Here is a 13,200-nt window from a genome sequence, read left to right as displayed (position 1 = left end):
TATTTGTAAAGACAGGAGAATTTTTTCTTGATGATGAAGAGGTAGAAGACAAGGATATGAAAGAGGAAGATAAAGAAATGGATAAGGAGAACATTGTTGACAGCACAGAAATTTTCAAGGCTGTTGATTGTAGCTCTATTCCTAAGCCTCCCACTTTGGAATCTACCTTGCTCCTGTTCAAAGACAGCTCTTCCAAAATGGGGTAAGTGATTCTGCTTAGGGACTAGAATTTCTATTCATGAATTGTCTCTGGTTGGGCCAAAGAACCTCTAAATGAGTTTTCACAATGTTTAGAAGAATTGCACATCTTACCTAAATTGGATTGTTTGCTGTCTTGGGGTGGGGGGAAGAGGAAAAGAGAGGGAGAAAAACCTGGAACACAAGGTTTTGCAAAGGTGAATGTTGAAAACTACCTTTGCATGTATTTGGAAAAATAGAATGCTATTAAAAAAAAAAAAAAAAAGAATGACTTTTCACCTTTTCTTGATGTCTCACTTATGCTTCTGAACTCCAGATATTGTATAATATGGAAGGACTCTTGCTCTTAGAAGCTATTGAAATGTTAAGATTATTTACTCTTTTTTTTTTAATTCCTTTTCCCCCCACTCTTAATGGCATTTTATTTTTCCAAATGCATATAAAGATAGTTTTCTACATTCACTTTCGCAAAACTTTATGTTCCCAGATTTTTCTTCCTTTCCTTTCCCTCCCTCCCCTCCAAGACAGCAAGCAGTCTGATATAGGTTAAATAGGTGCAATTTTTCTAAACATATTTCCACATTTGTCATGCTGAGCAAAAAAAAAAAATCAGATCAAAAGGGAAAAAAACACAAGAAAAACAAGAGGGAAAAAAATGATGACAACAAAGGTGAAAAAATGTATGCTTTGATCCATATTCAGTCTACCTGATTTTCTCTTGATGCAGATGACTTTTTCCATCCCAAGTTTATTGAAATTGCCTTGAATCACTTGATTGTTGAAAAGAGCCAAGTCCATCACAATTGATCATCCCATAATCTTCCAGTTACTGTACACATTATTCTCTTGGTTCTGTTTACTTCACTTGGCAAAAGTTCATATAAGTCTTTCCAGACTTTTCTGAAATAAAGACTATTTACTTTTAAATTGGATTGCCTCAAACTGTTGGGCAGATTCAGGATAAGGTCATTATTGACCCTGTCTTCTTATTTTGTAGATACTATCCTGCTGAAGAAAAATCTGAGACTGATGAAAGTATAGGCAAAAGACTTAGTAAACTAGGTAAGTACTTGGTCCCTTCTTTTTAGAACTTTGCTAGGCCTGGGTTTCCTAAGGAATAGTATGAATTTCTGATCATATTCAACTTAACTAAACACAATTGTTTGGACACTAGTCTTTCAGATGGCTAAGACAGATACTTTTGCATGAAAATATGTTACATATAGGTTTTTAAAAATCATCTGCACAAATTGAAGATAGGAAAGGCATGAAAAAGAAGGCTTGGGGAGAAGGTTTGGGGCAGCTAAGTGGCTCAGTGGATAGAGTACCAGTCCTGGAATCAGGAGGACCCTAAGTTCAAATCTGGCTTCAATCACTTACTAGCTGTGTTACTTTAAAAGCAAGTCACTTAAAAGTAACTTAATTGCATCCAAAAACAAAACAAAAACATGAAAGACAGGGTTTTTAAAGGAAGCTCAATGAGCCAAAAAAACTAATGCTAATACAATATTGACCTTCTTTTAGAGACGCATGGTAGCCTGAGGGAGGAGAGACTAATTCTCCTGTCCTTTGTCAAATTATATTAGGAAAATTGCTTTCAATTCTGGACACTTGAAAAAATATTAGTAAGTCTGGAGGAAGTTGGCCAGAATGGTCTAGAGATCATGTATCCCCAAGGGCATGATGATTTCTTCTAGTATTGAAGGGTCATTATGTGAAAAGGGGATTAAATTTATTTTGTTTGGCTCAAGAAGTCAGAATAAATGAATGGAAGGTAAAAGGAGACAAGTTTTTGGTTCAATATAAGAAAAGACTTCTTAACAATTAGAGCTATCCAGAAATGGAATCAGTTACCTCAGGGAAATAGTGACTTACCCATCACTAGTGAGGATATTGTAGGCAGAGCAGATTCCTGTTTAGGTACTGGTTGGGCTAGATGGTTTATAGGTCCCTTCCAACTCTGAGATTCTGTGTTTTTGTCAGAATGTCAGAATCCTGAATTGTGTCATGTTTTGTGTAATTGTAGGACATAATAGGTACCCTAGGGGTACTGATTGATTTATATGAACACTAGTAAGGTATTTGCATTCATATGGAGGTCATAGCTAAGCACATGAATAGGGGAGAATAATCATGGAAGTAACATATCCAAGCTGGGCAGGATGAAAGGAAGCCTTTTTGATCAACTTCTTGGAAGAGATAAGAACTTTCAGTAGACTTTTTGTTTAAAGTTACAAACTGTAATTGTAGATTGGGGGGGGGGCTTCAATATTTTACCCAAGAATGTACCTTCCCCTAATGTATTGGAGCATGTAATTTGTGGGGATTGTCAGGAATTTTACCTGACAGTTTAATTCATAGCTCAACTTGGCTCCAAACAGACCCACCCCTATCCTATTTGGAGGATAATGTACTTATAAGCTGTTTCTCTTTATTTAGAAGAAGATGATTCATGCTCATTGCTAACAAAGGAAAGCAGCCACAACAGCAGCTTTGAGATGATAGGCTCCATGATTGCTCCCTATCAGCCTTGCAACAAGCAGTCAGGCCGTGGGACCAGCTTCCCCCCTGGGCTGGGGGGATTCCGATCCCCCTCCCCTGGGTTATTTCGAGCAAGTTTGATGAGCTCGACTTCCAAGGTAATATGGTGATCATTTCCCATTCTCTTCCCTATTTCAGTTTCCTCTACTTCATTACTAAATAAACAAATCAATGCCAGCTGACTTCCATAGGTTTGCTTCTTAATTTGGGTACATTTGGAGACGTTCTCTGCCCTTTGCACAGGAGGTCCCCTCCGTGTCTCAGTTCTCCCTTATCCTCAGAATCCCTGGCCTAAGCAGTCAAAGAGCTACTATTCAAGGCCTTTCCAGATTATTAGCAGTTTTTCCTTCTTTGTATAGATATTTAGTACTTAATTATGTCATCTTGATTTCTGTGGTAGAATGCAAATTTCCTGACAGCAGGAACAATTTTTTGTCTTTGTCTCCCCAGCATTTAATATAATGCCTTGTACATAGTAGGTGCTTGTTAAATATTTGTGGAATAGACTTGGGGAGCCTAAAATGCCTTCTCCTTTTTGCCTCCTCACTACCCCAACATTCTCATCACAGATGAGCCCCAGCCAATCAGCCTTCATTTTGGAAGTGTTTTCCTTTCTTCCTTTCAATGCTGTACGTTGTCCTCTTCAACTGTAATTTCCTGGGAGTGGAATAAATGTTTCATATAGTAGCTTCTGTTGTTGTCATGGTGGTGAGTGACATTTGTAAAACGTTTTGTTTTTGTTTGGTTTTGTTTTGCTGCCAGAGTTCAGGGAAGCTGTCTGAGCCTTCCCTACCCATAGAGGATTCCCAGGAGCTGTATAACGCCTCCCCGGAGCCGAAAACTCTCTTCCTGGGAGCAGGAGACTTCCAGTTCTGTTTGGAAGATGACACTCAGAGCCAACTGTTAGATGCAGATGGGTAGGTAGTCTTATGTTCCTGTGGGTGGGAATGCTGGTTGGGTGCCGCTTGATTTTGTTAAAAATAAAGTGAATTTCTGTCACTCCATCTGTGCTTAGTGCAGACTTCTGAGAAAGAGAAGGTGTGTAGACCACTAGAATTTAACAAAGTCTTCTGCAGATAGATAATGTGTAAATCGTCTTTGTTAGGATTGTTTCTTTGATGGCTATCCTTGAATTGCACACATGGTGTTCTATAAATAAATAAAATATCCCTGCAGCCTTCCTGCTGTTTTGTATGGTCACTATTTCATTAGAGTAAGGATTAACAGGATTCTATCATACTTGACATTTGGGTTTTTTAATTGTCTTGTTTTAAACTGAAACCTGTACCTTGTATGAAGGAGGTTTTAGAGGCAAGAAAGCATTTGTTAAAGCTCCTCTTAGATATTTTAAGTCATTCCTTCAACTGATATTTAATTAAGCACCTACTGGGAAGTAGTACACTGTATTAATCACTGAGGGAGGATAGTTTAGTTTTGCCCTCAAAGAGCTTGCGTCCTATTAATGGGCATGAGATAATTGCAACATACTATACTCCATGATAAGTATTTTATAAATACTTATAAAGGGGCAGAAAAGTACTGTGTGAGATCTCAGGAGGTATATGATGGATTACAGGATCTACCCTGGTAATTAATACAGGCTCTGGTATTTTTAGGTTCTTAAATGTTGGAAATCATCGAAATAAATACCAGGCTTTGAAGTCACGGGTGCCCTTGGCCAGTATGGATGAGAATGCCATGGATGCCAACATGGATGAGCTGTTGGATTTGTGTACAGGAAAGTTTAAGGATGAAAAACCTTTGCCTGAGAAGGATGACAGAAAGGAAGACATGGAGGAACTTCTGGGTCTTTGTTCAGGGAAATTCACTTCTCAGGGTAAGTACTATAGCTATAGTTCTAAATCTAACCATAGCCTAGTATCTGCTTCAGAAGAGAATTTTACTTTTCTTGGGCTGATGAGGTCCCCACATATAACAGTGCTTGTTCCAAACTGATGTTACATTTCCCTCTCATTTGAAGTTTTGGTTTCCTCAGCATGATAAAGCAGCAGCTGGAAGTTTTTAAAGGAATAAGATGTGATTTGTGATTTTCTGCTTTACTGCTTATGATCGTTTGTTAGGACTTTTTGGCTCTTTGATTTACTTGCTTTGAGATTTGCTGCTTCTGGGTGAGGAAATATTCCTTGGTAACAAATCTTCCTTTTGCTTTTTGTGATAACAGGTTCTTCGACTCCTGCTCCTTCAGAGTCCTCCAAGCAGGAGAAGGAGATAAACATTGATGACCCAATGGCAGAAGCCCTCGCTCTTTGTTCAGGGTCCTTCCCAACAGAAAAGTAAGTTCTCAGGATTATTGGGAATCTGAGAATATCCTGGTCCTCCTTGAATTTAGATCCTGGCTTATTGAATCCCAGGACTATATTGCTGAGGCCTAGTGGGCTCTCATTATCTGATGGATTCTGTCCCCTGGGAAAGAGTTAGCTTTTCAACACTTCAGTGTCACACTTTTGCATGATAAGGAGGTATCAGTGGCAGGAGGGTGTTTTAATAGTTTCATTTGTGTTAGTGGAGTAGAGTTAGCAGAAGCAGGGAGCCTCATTAGCTGTCTCCTGAAATAAACCTAGTAATAGGAGCAGACTTGAAACCAGGAATTTGAATTTCTGGTTTGGGTGATTGCTACTTTGTTTGCATTTAAGAGCTTATTTATTGATTTGCATTTCAGGGAACTGGAAGGTGAAGAAGAAGAGGAGGAGTTTGGTGATTTTCAGCTTGTCACTGATAGCAATGTGTTTGATAGTGAAGAAGTGAGTATCAAGACCCTACCAAAATGATTGGATTTCTTAATATGGTTATATCAAAGTTTTCCCCTACCCAAACATTCTAAAGTCCCAAATTTGGCACTATATCAGAAGCAATGCCATAGATCTAAATGTATGACTCATTAAACAAAAGCTTGCAAAGCTGACTTTCATTAAAAGCACATTTTAGTGTGTTTAGCCACAAATGTGACTCTCTTTCGTGTGGCAGGGGGAGCATTCTGAATCTGACAACGAAGCTTCTGAAGCCCAGGAAGATGATGAAGCTTCTGAACTGGGAACCCATGAGGAAGATGATGATGAGGAAGAACTTTTGAAGCAGTCTGAAAGACAAAAAAGACAAATGTAAGGAGTCTTGCTCACTTTTATTGCTACATGGGCCTACTTATAGAATTTCCCCTGTGAACCTCATAGCTTCATTGGGTTAGGTCCATGTTTATGAGTTAGCAGGTTCTTACTGGATGAATTGGGGTTCATGTAAAAGTAAGTCCTCGATTTTTCTTGAATAACATTTAACTTTTTTTTTCAATTCTAATAAAATTCTAAGATTTTGGAAGGACCTTAGAAATTATATAGTCCAAACTAAAGGATTTTTTCCTATAATATGCCCTCTAGGTGATTGTTTATCTTTTCCTTAAAAACTTCCAGTGATGAGCAGCTCTGTGGTATAGTAGAAGTAGTTGGGAGGACTTGGTTTTGAATCACAGATCTGATCCTTTCTTTTCTTCTTCTTTTTTTTTTTTTTTTTTTTTTTTTTTTTTATGCTTTTTATTTTCAAAACATATGCATGGTTTTCAACATTCACCCTTGAGGAAACCTTGCGTTCCAATTTTTTTTCTCCCTTCCTTTCCCCTATCCCCTCCCTTAGATGGCAAGTAATCTAATATATGTTAAACGTGCAATTCTTCTGTATACATTTCTACAATTATCATGCTTTCCTTATCAGAATACAATGTCTTTTTTAATGTAGTACACTATTACATTGGAAGTAGTTTTTTCTTTTTAGTAACTTAGTCACCTTGTTGACTTATATGATGCTTTCAGTCCTCTAAAAATAGGAGTTTTTTCACCTGAACTATTGTTTATTCAGTCATTTCAGTCATGTCAGACTCTTTGTGAGTTTGGAGTTTTCTTGGCAAAGTTAATGGAGTGGTTTGCCATTTCCTACTCCAGCTCATTTGACAGGTGAGGAACTGGGGCAAACAGGGTTAAGTGACTTGCCCAGGTTCACATACCATTAAGTCAAGTCTTGTACTAGGACTGAGATAACACATGCCATGAGTTTAGACTGAGCAAGTTGTATTATAGATGTTGGAACCTTCCAAGGTTGAAAGACTATAGGACAGTTACAACTGGGGATTTCTCCCAAAGTTCTTCAACAGTACTGATAAAGCCAAGAGTGGACTACTGCCAACGGGCCAGAGGCAGAAGGCAGACTGGAGCAGATGCAGGGTCATAACCCAAATCAGGAACAGTGTCGGGGACAAGGGCAGGTGACATAACCAGCCCACTTTTTCTAAATTTACTATAACTGTACAACTCATTATGGCTATCACCACTTTCAAGTATCAGTCATCACATCTTCTCCGTCTTGAAATTATAAAGTAGGCTTTAGTGGCCCAAATGGAGGATTTTATATTTACTCCTGATAATCTTTTTTGTATTTTTTTAAAAGTCAATCTAAACCAAATGTATAGCAGGCCAAACAAAAACAGATGAGGGGCTGGATTTGCCATAGTTTGCCAACTTCTGATCTCTCCTGTCATGTTATTTTGTTACCTTAATTCTATCATTAGTTATATTAATGATCTCAGTCATCTTCCTATAAGTTGCAGCCTTGAGCAGGGCAAGGCCAAATATGGAGCCAGCCACAGGAAGTGAGGCTTCAGAAAACCCTGATGGGGACATCTACAGGGTCTGCTGTCAGTGTGAGTCAAAGTCAGGGATGCTCTGAGGACCTTACTTAGCACAGGGAGAGGGATGCTGAAGGCTTGGCTTTGTCACTGCTATGATGCTGGGCAAGTGACTTCTCCCCTCTCAGCCTGTTCCTTCTTTTGTAAAAAGATCTTTGGGATCGATCTAAAGAATCTCTGAGGTCTCTTCTTATTTAAAATCTTATGTCTTTGAGCTCATTCTTTGTTATGGCTGGGGGTGAAGATTGGGGGGAGGTGACCAGGAGCATCTGAGGAGCTGTGAAAGGAAAGCCTTCGTACCACCTGCTTGTACCCTATGCTTCCATTTCAGTCTCTCTCACACCCATTAAACCTCCCTTGATGTACTGTAATTGGAAGCAAAGTATGATTGGTTTGATCAGTCCAGCAGGTACACTGATGACAAAGTTGGGGGTGGGAAAGGAGGCTGTTATTTTCCTATTGGTGTTGTTGGGGGGGGGGGTATGTTTTAACAACCTTCAAATTTGTTCTCTAGGAGGCTGAAGAAGTACCTGGAGGATGAGGCTGAGGTGTCAGGGAGTGAAGTAGGAAGTGAGGATGAGTACGATGGGGAAGAGATCGATGAGTACGAAGAAGATGTAATTGATGAAGAGCTTCCCTCAGATGAAGAACTGCAGGATCAGGTCAACAAAATACACAGGTCAGTCTCCTGGCAAGCTCATCTGAGAGAGAGGCATAAGCATCTTAAGAGATGTTTGCATCTAAGCTGATTGTTGGTTTTGATGTGACCTTATTTCTGTAGGAAAGCTATGTTGGATGATGACAAGAGACAGTTACGCTTATACCAGGAGAGGTACCTTGCTGATGGAGATCTGCACAGTGATGGCCCTGGACGAATGAGGAAATTCCGTTGGAAAAACATCGGTGAGATCTGGGAGCAAGGAATATGTGCTTTGTGGAGTTCTAGTCTTTTTAAAATGACAGGAGGAAGCCAAATGTCATACTAGAGAAAATGTCCAGCACTTGACAGATAAGTCTTTTAATGATTTGGATACGTTTTATATTAATACAAGTGAATCTACATTCTCCACAAGGCAGATGGATGCACTTGTCTCCTAAAATTAGAGAAAAATGACTCCATGCTTCTCTTGCCTTAGATGATGCTTCCCAGATGGACATGTTTCACAGAGACTCTGACGAGGATCAGAATGAAGAACAGTTTGATGAGACAGAAGCCAAATGGAGGAAAGAGCGGATTGAGCGAGAACAATGGCTTAGAGATCAGGTACCAAATCTGTGGGAAATTTCCCGGGTCTGTGATCCCAGTATCCATGTAAAAAAGCATGAATCTCAGATTCATGGATTATAAGCACATTTCTTAAGTTCTGTGGCCCTCAGGATCCTCCTCTCTTGGGTTAAACTAGATAGTCTCTCCGGTCCTTCCCTCTCTTAAAGTTCTATGACTGGTAGGGGCCACTCAGTGAACCAGTGCCTCCATCAGTGCCTTCAATAACTTATGACAATATCTCCTTGGGAAGTTCTGGCCATGATGTGAGCTTCTTTGGTTATAACAGATCTTGGCCCTGAAGTCTTTTGTTTGGGAAGTAGCAATTTCCAGCTATTCCCATGCAGCCAAAGTTCCTTGATCTAACTCGGACGACCAGAAGAAATATAGGCACACATCTATGTGTCAGCCTGTTGCTTAAAACATTGCAAAAGAGAAGACTGATTGCTCAGTAACCTTGGTCTCATAACCTCAAATTTGACAGGGCAGCCCTTTGGGGAGCTCTGGGAGAATTGTGTGATTTTTCTGCTAGTGGCATCTGAATTTTATTTTCAGGCTCAGCAGGGGAAAATTACAGCTGAAGAGGATGATGAAATTGGAGAAGAAAGTCAGTTTATGATGCTGGCTAAGAAAGCCACTGCCAAAGCACTTCAGAAAAAAGGTGAGCCGGCTACCCACCCTTTGGGGCCTGTCTGCTTAGATTGATCATGGAAGAAGCAGGCTAATCCAGGCTGAAGGAACTGTGGCATCTTGATCTTCAAGACCTGGGGGATCCTAAGAGTCTCATGGTTTTAATTTTTCTGGCTTATTTGCATAATATTCCCCAAGCATAGCAGTGAAGCCATGCTCAACCTGAGCAATTTCAACATAATATGAGGGTTATCTTGGCAGCTTTCTAGTCTTGGAAGTTATTAGGAGCTCTGGAAAACTTAGGGGCCTCATCCATCTGTCATGAAAACCTAAATGGGGGCAACTAAATGGTGCAGTGGATAGAGGCCTGAAGTCCGGAGAATCTGATTTCAAATCTAGCCTCAGACACTTAAAATTACTAGCTCTGTGACCCTAGACAAGTCATTTCAAAATCTAAGTGCTGCTTTGTCCCTCTTGGGCAGGAGACTGGTGCAGCCCTTTAATCAAGTCCCCACTACCTTCTGATAATACTACATGCCAGAAAGCCCACCCACAGTGTGTTGGAGAGGGTTCTTGTGTCCTGGTATTACTAAGAGGAAGGGTCCTGCTCTATCCTTAAAACAATAATAAATCTCATATTTCTATATTGATGTAAATCTTATATAAACTTTAAATAAAATCCTTTCCTCCCAACAGACTTAACACTACAGAGTTCTTATTTATGATCACCTAGTCTAGGCTGAATTCCTATTAAAGATTATCACAGTACCTGCTTCCAGGTTCATAGGATCATATATTTAGAACTAAAAAGGATTTCCTGCCATCTGCCATCCAGCTCTTAGTTTATTTGCATGGCTGGTTAGACAGTTAAGAATTAAAAGCTCACTTAGGCAGCCTTTGCCCAGAACAAGTTTCTTCCGTGCCATTGCCAAGTAAGATACATGTTCGTTTTTCTTTGTTTCCAGCCAACCATGTCACTGTTGCTCAGGAAGCAAAAACCTTGCCTAGGAGTCCCTTTGAAGCCATCAGACCTGGAAGTGCCCACCAGGTTGGTTGATGCCAATTTTTCTTACCCTTTCTCTTGCTAGTCTGGCTTCCAACTTCATCACTCAGCAAGACTGCCCTCTCCAGAGTTACCAGTGATCTCTTAATTATTAATGGTCTTTTCTCAGCCCTCACCCTTTCTGGCCTGTCTGCAGCCCCTCATCTTGTTGATCTCCCTCTTCTCCTTGATTCTTTTTTCTCTAGATTTTTCAAACATTGCTCTTTTTTATTTCTCCTTCCACCTGACTAATCCTTCTCCATCTCCTTTGCTGGCTAGTTGTGGGTATCCCTCATGCTTCTGTCTTTTGTATTCCCTTCTTTGATTCGCAGTGCTTAGCACATTGCCTGGTGCATAGTAGATTTTTTAAAAATGTTAATTAACTGACTTGATGGCAAGCAGACAAACTGTCCCGACTAGTCTGGGGCTTCGTGTGTTTGAGTTGTGGTGGGAGGAGGGAGACTGTATTCTTTGCTTTATTAGGGGTAGATGGAAGCAGAAGCAAAATCTATATCACTTTTGCAAGTGAAGCAGGGTGGGCCTTGGAAGGGAACCTTTAACAAAACCAAAATGAATGGTAGATTCCTCTCTGTTCACCTTCTACCCAGAGTTTGGGGCATGTGACACTCTGGTTCTTTTTCTCTCTCCTCAGCTAAAGACAGGCTCACTGCTGAATCAACCCAAAACTCTACTCCAGAAGTTGTCTGCCCTCTCTGACCTCAACCCTAGTGCTCCTCGAAACTCTAGGAATTTTGTCTTCCACACACTCTCGCCAGTCAAGAATGAGATGGTAAAGGAGCCTGCTAAGCCTCAGGTAGGGAAAAGAATGAGCTGATGTGGGAAAAGGCCCTGGGACAGCAAGTCCTTCAGAACATCTTTGTTAGGTTTCCCGCTTTTGTGGCCTAGATGGCTGTTAAACAGTGGCTAACCCTTTGGGCTCAGAATTTCCCTACCCTCAAACATATCCCACTACACTTGGTATGATGGGCATACTGATCTGCCCATAAAATGCATATTTTATTTCATTCTTAGCCTATTTCAATTTAAGGGGTGTCCTAATTGAGGGTTACACTCCAAGATTTTTGATTGTTGGACTATTAACTTTGACTCTCTGTCTTGTAGGTGAAGAGAAAGGGCCTACCTTTGGCCTCCCCATCTCCCAAGCACTTCAAAGCAAACAGCACTTTAGGATCAAACCGGAGTATCTTTAAGTACTTGGAAAGCTAGCTTTGTGGATATTTGGTGCCAACCTCCACCTCGAGTCAGAATCAGAAGCCGCCGTGGGACATTGCTGGCACTGAAGGGTGCCATTGATTACTTCTCCAGCCTGCTCTCCTCTTCCCAGTCAGCACATTAAGAAGAAACTTTGAGGACTGAGCCCAGTAATTTGTGCAAATGTGGCTTGTCTTTTCTGCTGTATCATACTCTGGATTGGCCATAGGTCTGCTGCTGCAGTGCTTGGGCTCTAGTTCTGAGACAAGCAGTTCAAGCCGTCCTTCCTCTGTCAGTGTCCCAAGAGAGGCCCGTCCTGGCAGTCAGGGGAAGGTAGATAGAGAAATTATAATATAAAGAAGTACAGTATTGAGGAAGATATCAGTGTTAGTGGCAGCGACACTGGGAGTCACCATGGCAGAATTCTCTACTCTTCAAAAAGACTCAGGGCCATAGACCTTGAGAGACTGGTCTTAGGGATATCATTGAACCCCTCTTTTCCAACACATACATACCTGCCTTTTTTCCTTTCCTTAAGTCATTTTCCAGAAATTTGCCTTTGCTAATTTTTTTATGGTTCAGTTTCAAAAAAGATTTTCTTCTGGCACTCTGGCCCTCACTCTCATGGGGATGAGATTGATAGGGAGAGGAAATAAGGTAAATGAGGTTAATATTTCAAGCCCAGTTGCATGAAGCAAGGAGAACTTTGCTCCTTTTTTTTTTTTTTTTTTTAAATTCCCAACAAGATTAGCAGTCTTTTCACCTGGGCCAAATCCACTTGGGCAAAATGATCCTTCCCTAGTTGAAAGAAGTTTAGCTAGGCTTCTTCCTTCTCCCTCCCTAGAGGAGAATCTTCCTCTTACTTAATTGTATTTTTCCAGAGCTGAATGAATGTGTGGCCCTTCCCTGACCAGGGCAGTGGCATTTTTATATTTAATTAACCTGAGGAACAGCCACTGTGTCATTCCTACTCTAGCATACTTTTCTTTTTTTTGCAGAAACGTAGGTGTTTTGTGGTTGAAGAGAACTATCTAAGCCTCCTTCTTTTCTCTTAGCTACCTAAGGTTTTCACAGCTTCGCCCTGACCTGAAGAGCCAGGCTGCCCCAAAGAGAACATGCTCTGAATCCTTGGGAAGGTGGCTCAGGCCAAGCTGTTCATTCTGGGGAAAAGTTCCTTCTGAACATTAGTTCAACTGGTATCACTAGGTCTGAGGTTTCTTTCAGCGCTTTTCAGCACTAATAATTCTGATGTTTTATGGCAAAGAAAACTATTTGTATATTTGTAATTTTATGGGAGGGGAAGATTTTATGGATGTATAAAAGTATCTTAATGCAGATGTAGTTTGTAATAAATGTCAGTGTGTGACCCATGGTACAATTTTAAAAATACTTGTATTCTCTTTTCAGAACTCCACTGTCCCACTTTAAAAAAACCTAGGAAGATTATCTCAAGGAGCTCTGCCCTTAGCATGTTGCTGCAGTTTTCCCTTTGTTGGTATCTTGGAATCACTGAAAGATTCACTGATTGGATGCCAGGCTTAGAGCCAGCCTTTCTTGGATTTTGTGTCTTATTCCCTGCACTTTGTCTCTGGCTTCTTTTCCTTACTCCTTGGCCCCCATCTCTTG

The 13,200-nt window shown here is 40.5% G+C and overlaps 1 protein-coding gene across 1 annotated transcript in view; it reads left to right on the top strand.

Annotated features, from left to right (window-relative positions):
- The window catches only part of CLSPN (claspin), a 43,270-nt gene extending 30,309 nt beyond the window's left edge, over positions 1 to 12,961 (top strand). Inside the window, 15 exon segments of the mRNA XM_074305108.1 lie at positions 12 to 202; positions 1,196 to 1,260; positions 2,638 to 2,837; positions 3,502 to 3,656; positions 4,356 to 4,576; positions 4,922 to 5,033; positions 5,420 to 5,501; positions 5,725 to 5,858; positions 7,941 to 8,105; positions 8,208 to 8,329; positions 8,563 to 8,690; positions 9,246 to 9,351; positions 10,286 to 10,368; positions 11,015 to 11,176; positions 11,485 to 12,961. Of these exon segments, the coding sequence (XP_074161209.1) occupies positions 12 to 202; positions 1,196 to 1,260; positions 2,638 to 2,837; positions 3,502 to 3,656; positions 4,356 to 4,576; positions 4,922 to 5,033; positions 5,420 to 5,501; positions 5,725 to 5,858; positions 7,941 to 8,105; positions 8,208 to 8,329; positions 8,563 to 8,690; positions 9,246 to 9,351; positions 10,286 to 10,368; positions 11,015 to 11,176; positions 11,485 to 11,589 (2,031 nt within the window). The 3' untranslated portion in view covers positions 11,590 to 12,961.
- Positions 12,962 to 13,200: the final 239 nt, after the last annotated feature.

Source organism: Sminthopsis crassicaudata, chromosome 3 (genome assembly GCF_048593235.1).
Source record: "Sminthopsis crassicaudata isolate SCR6 chromosome 3, ASM4859323v1, whole genome shotgun sequence".
Lineage (NCBI taxonomy): Eukaryota > Metazoa > Chordata > Mammalia > Dasyuromorphia > Dasyuridae > Sminthopsis > Sminthopsis crassicaudata.
The sequence above is the reverse complement of the archived record's forward strand: the minus strand, read 5'-3'. Positions and strand labels throughout refer to the sequence as shown.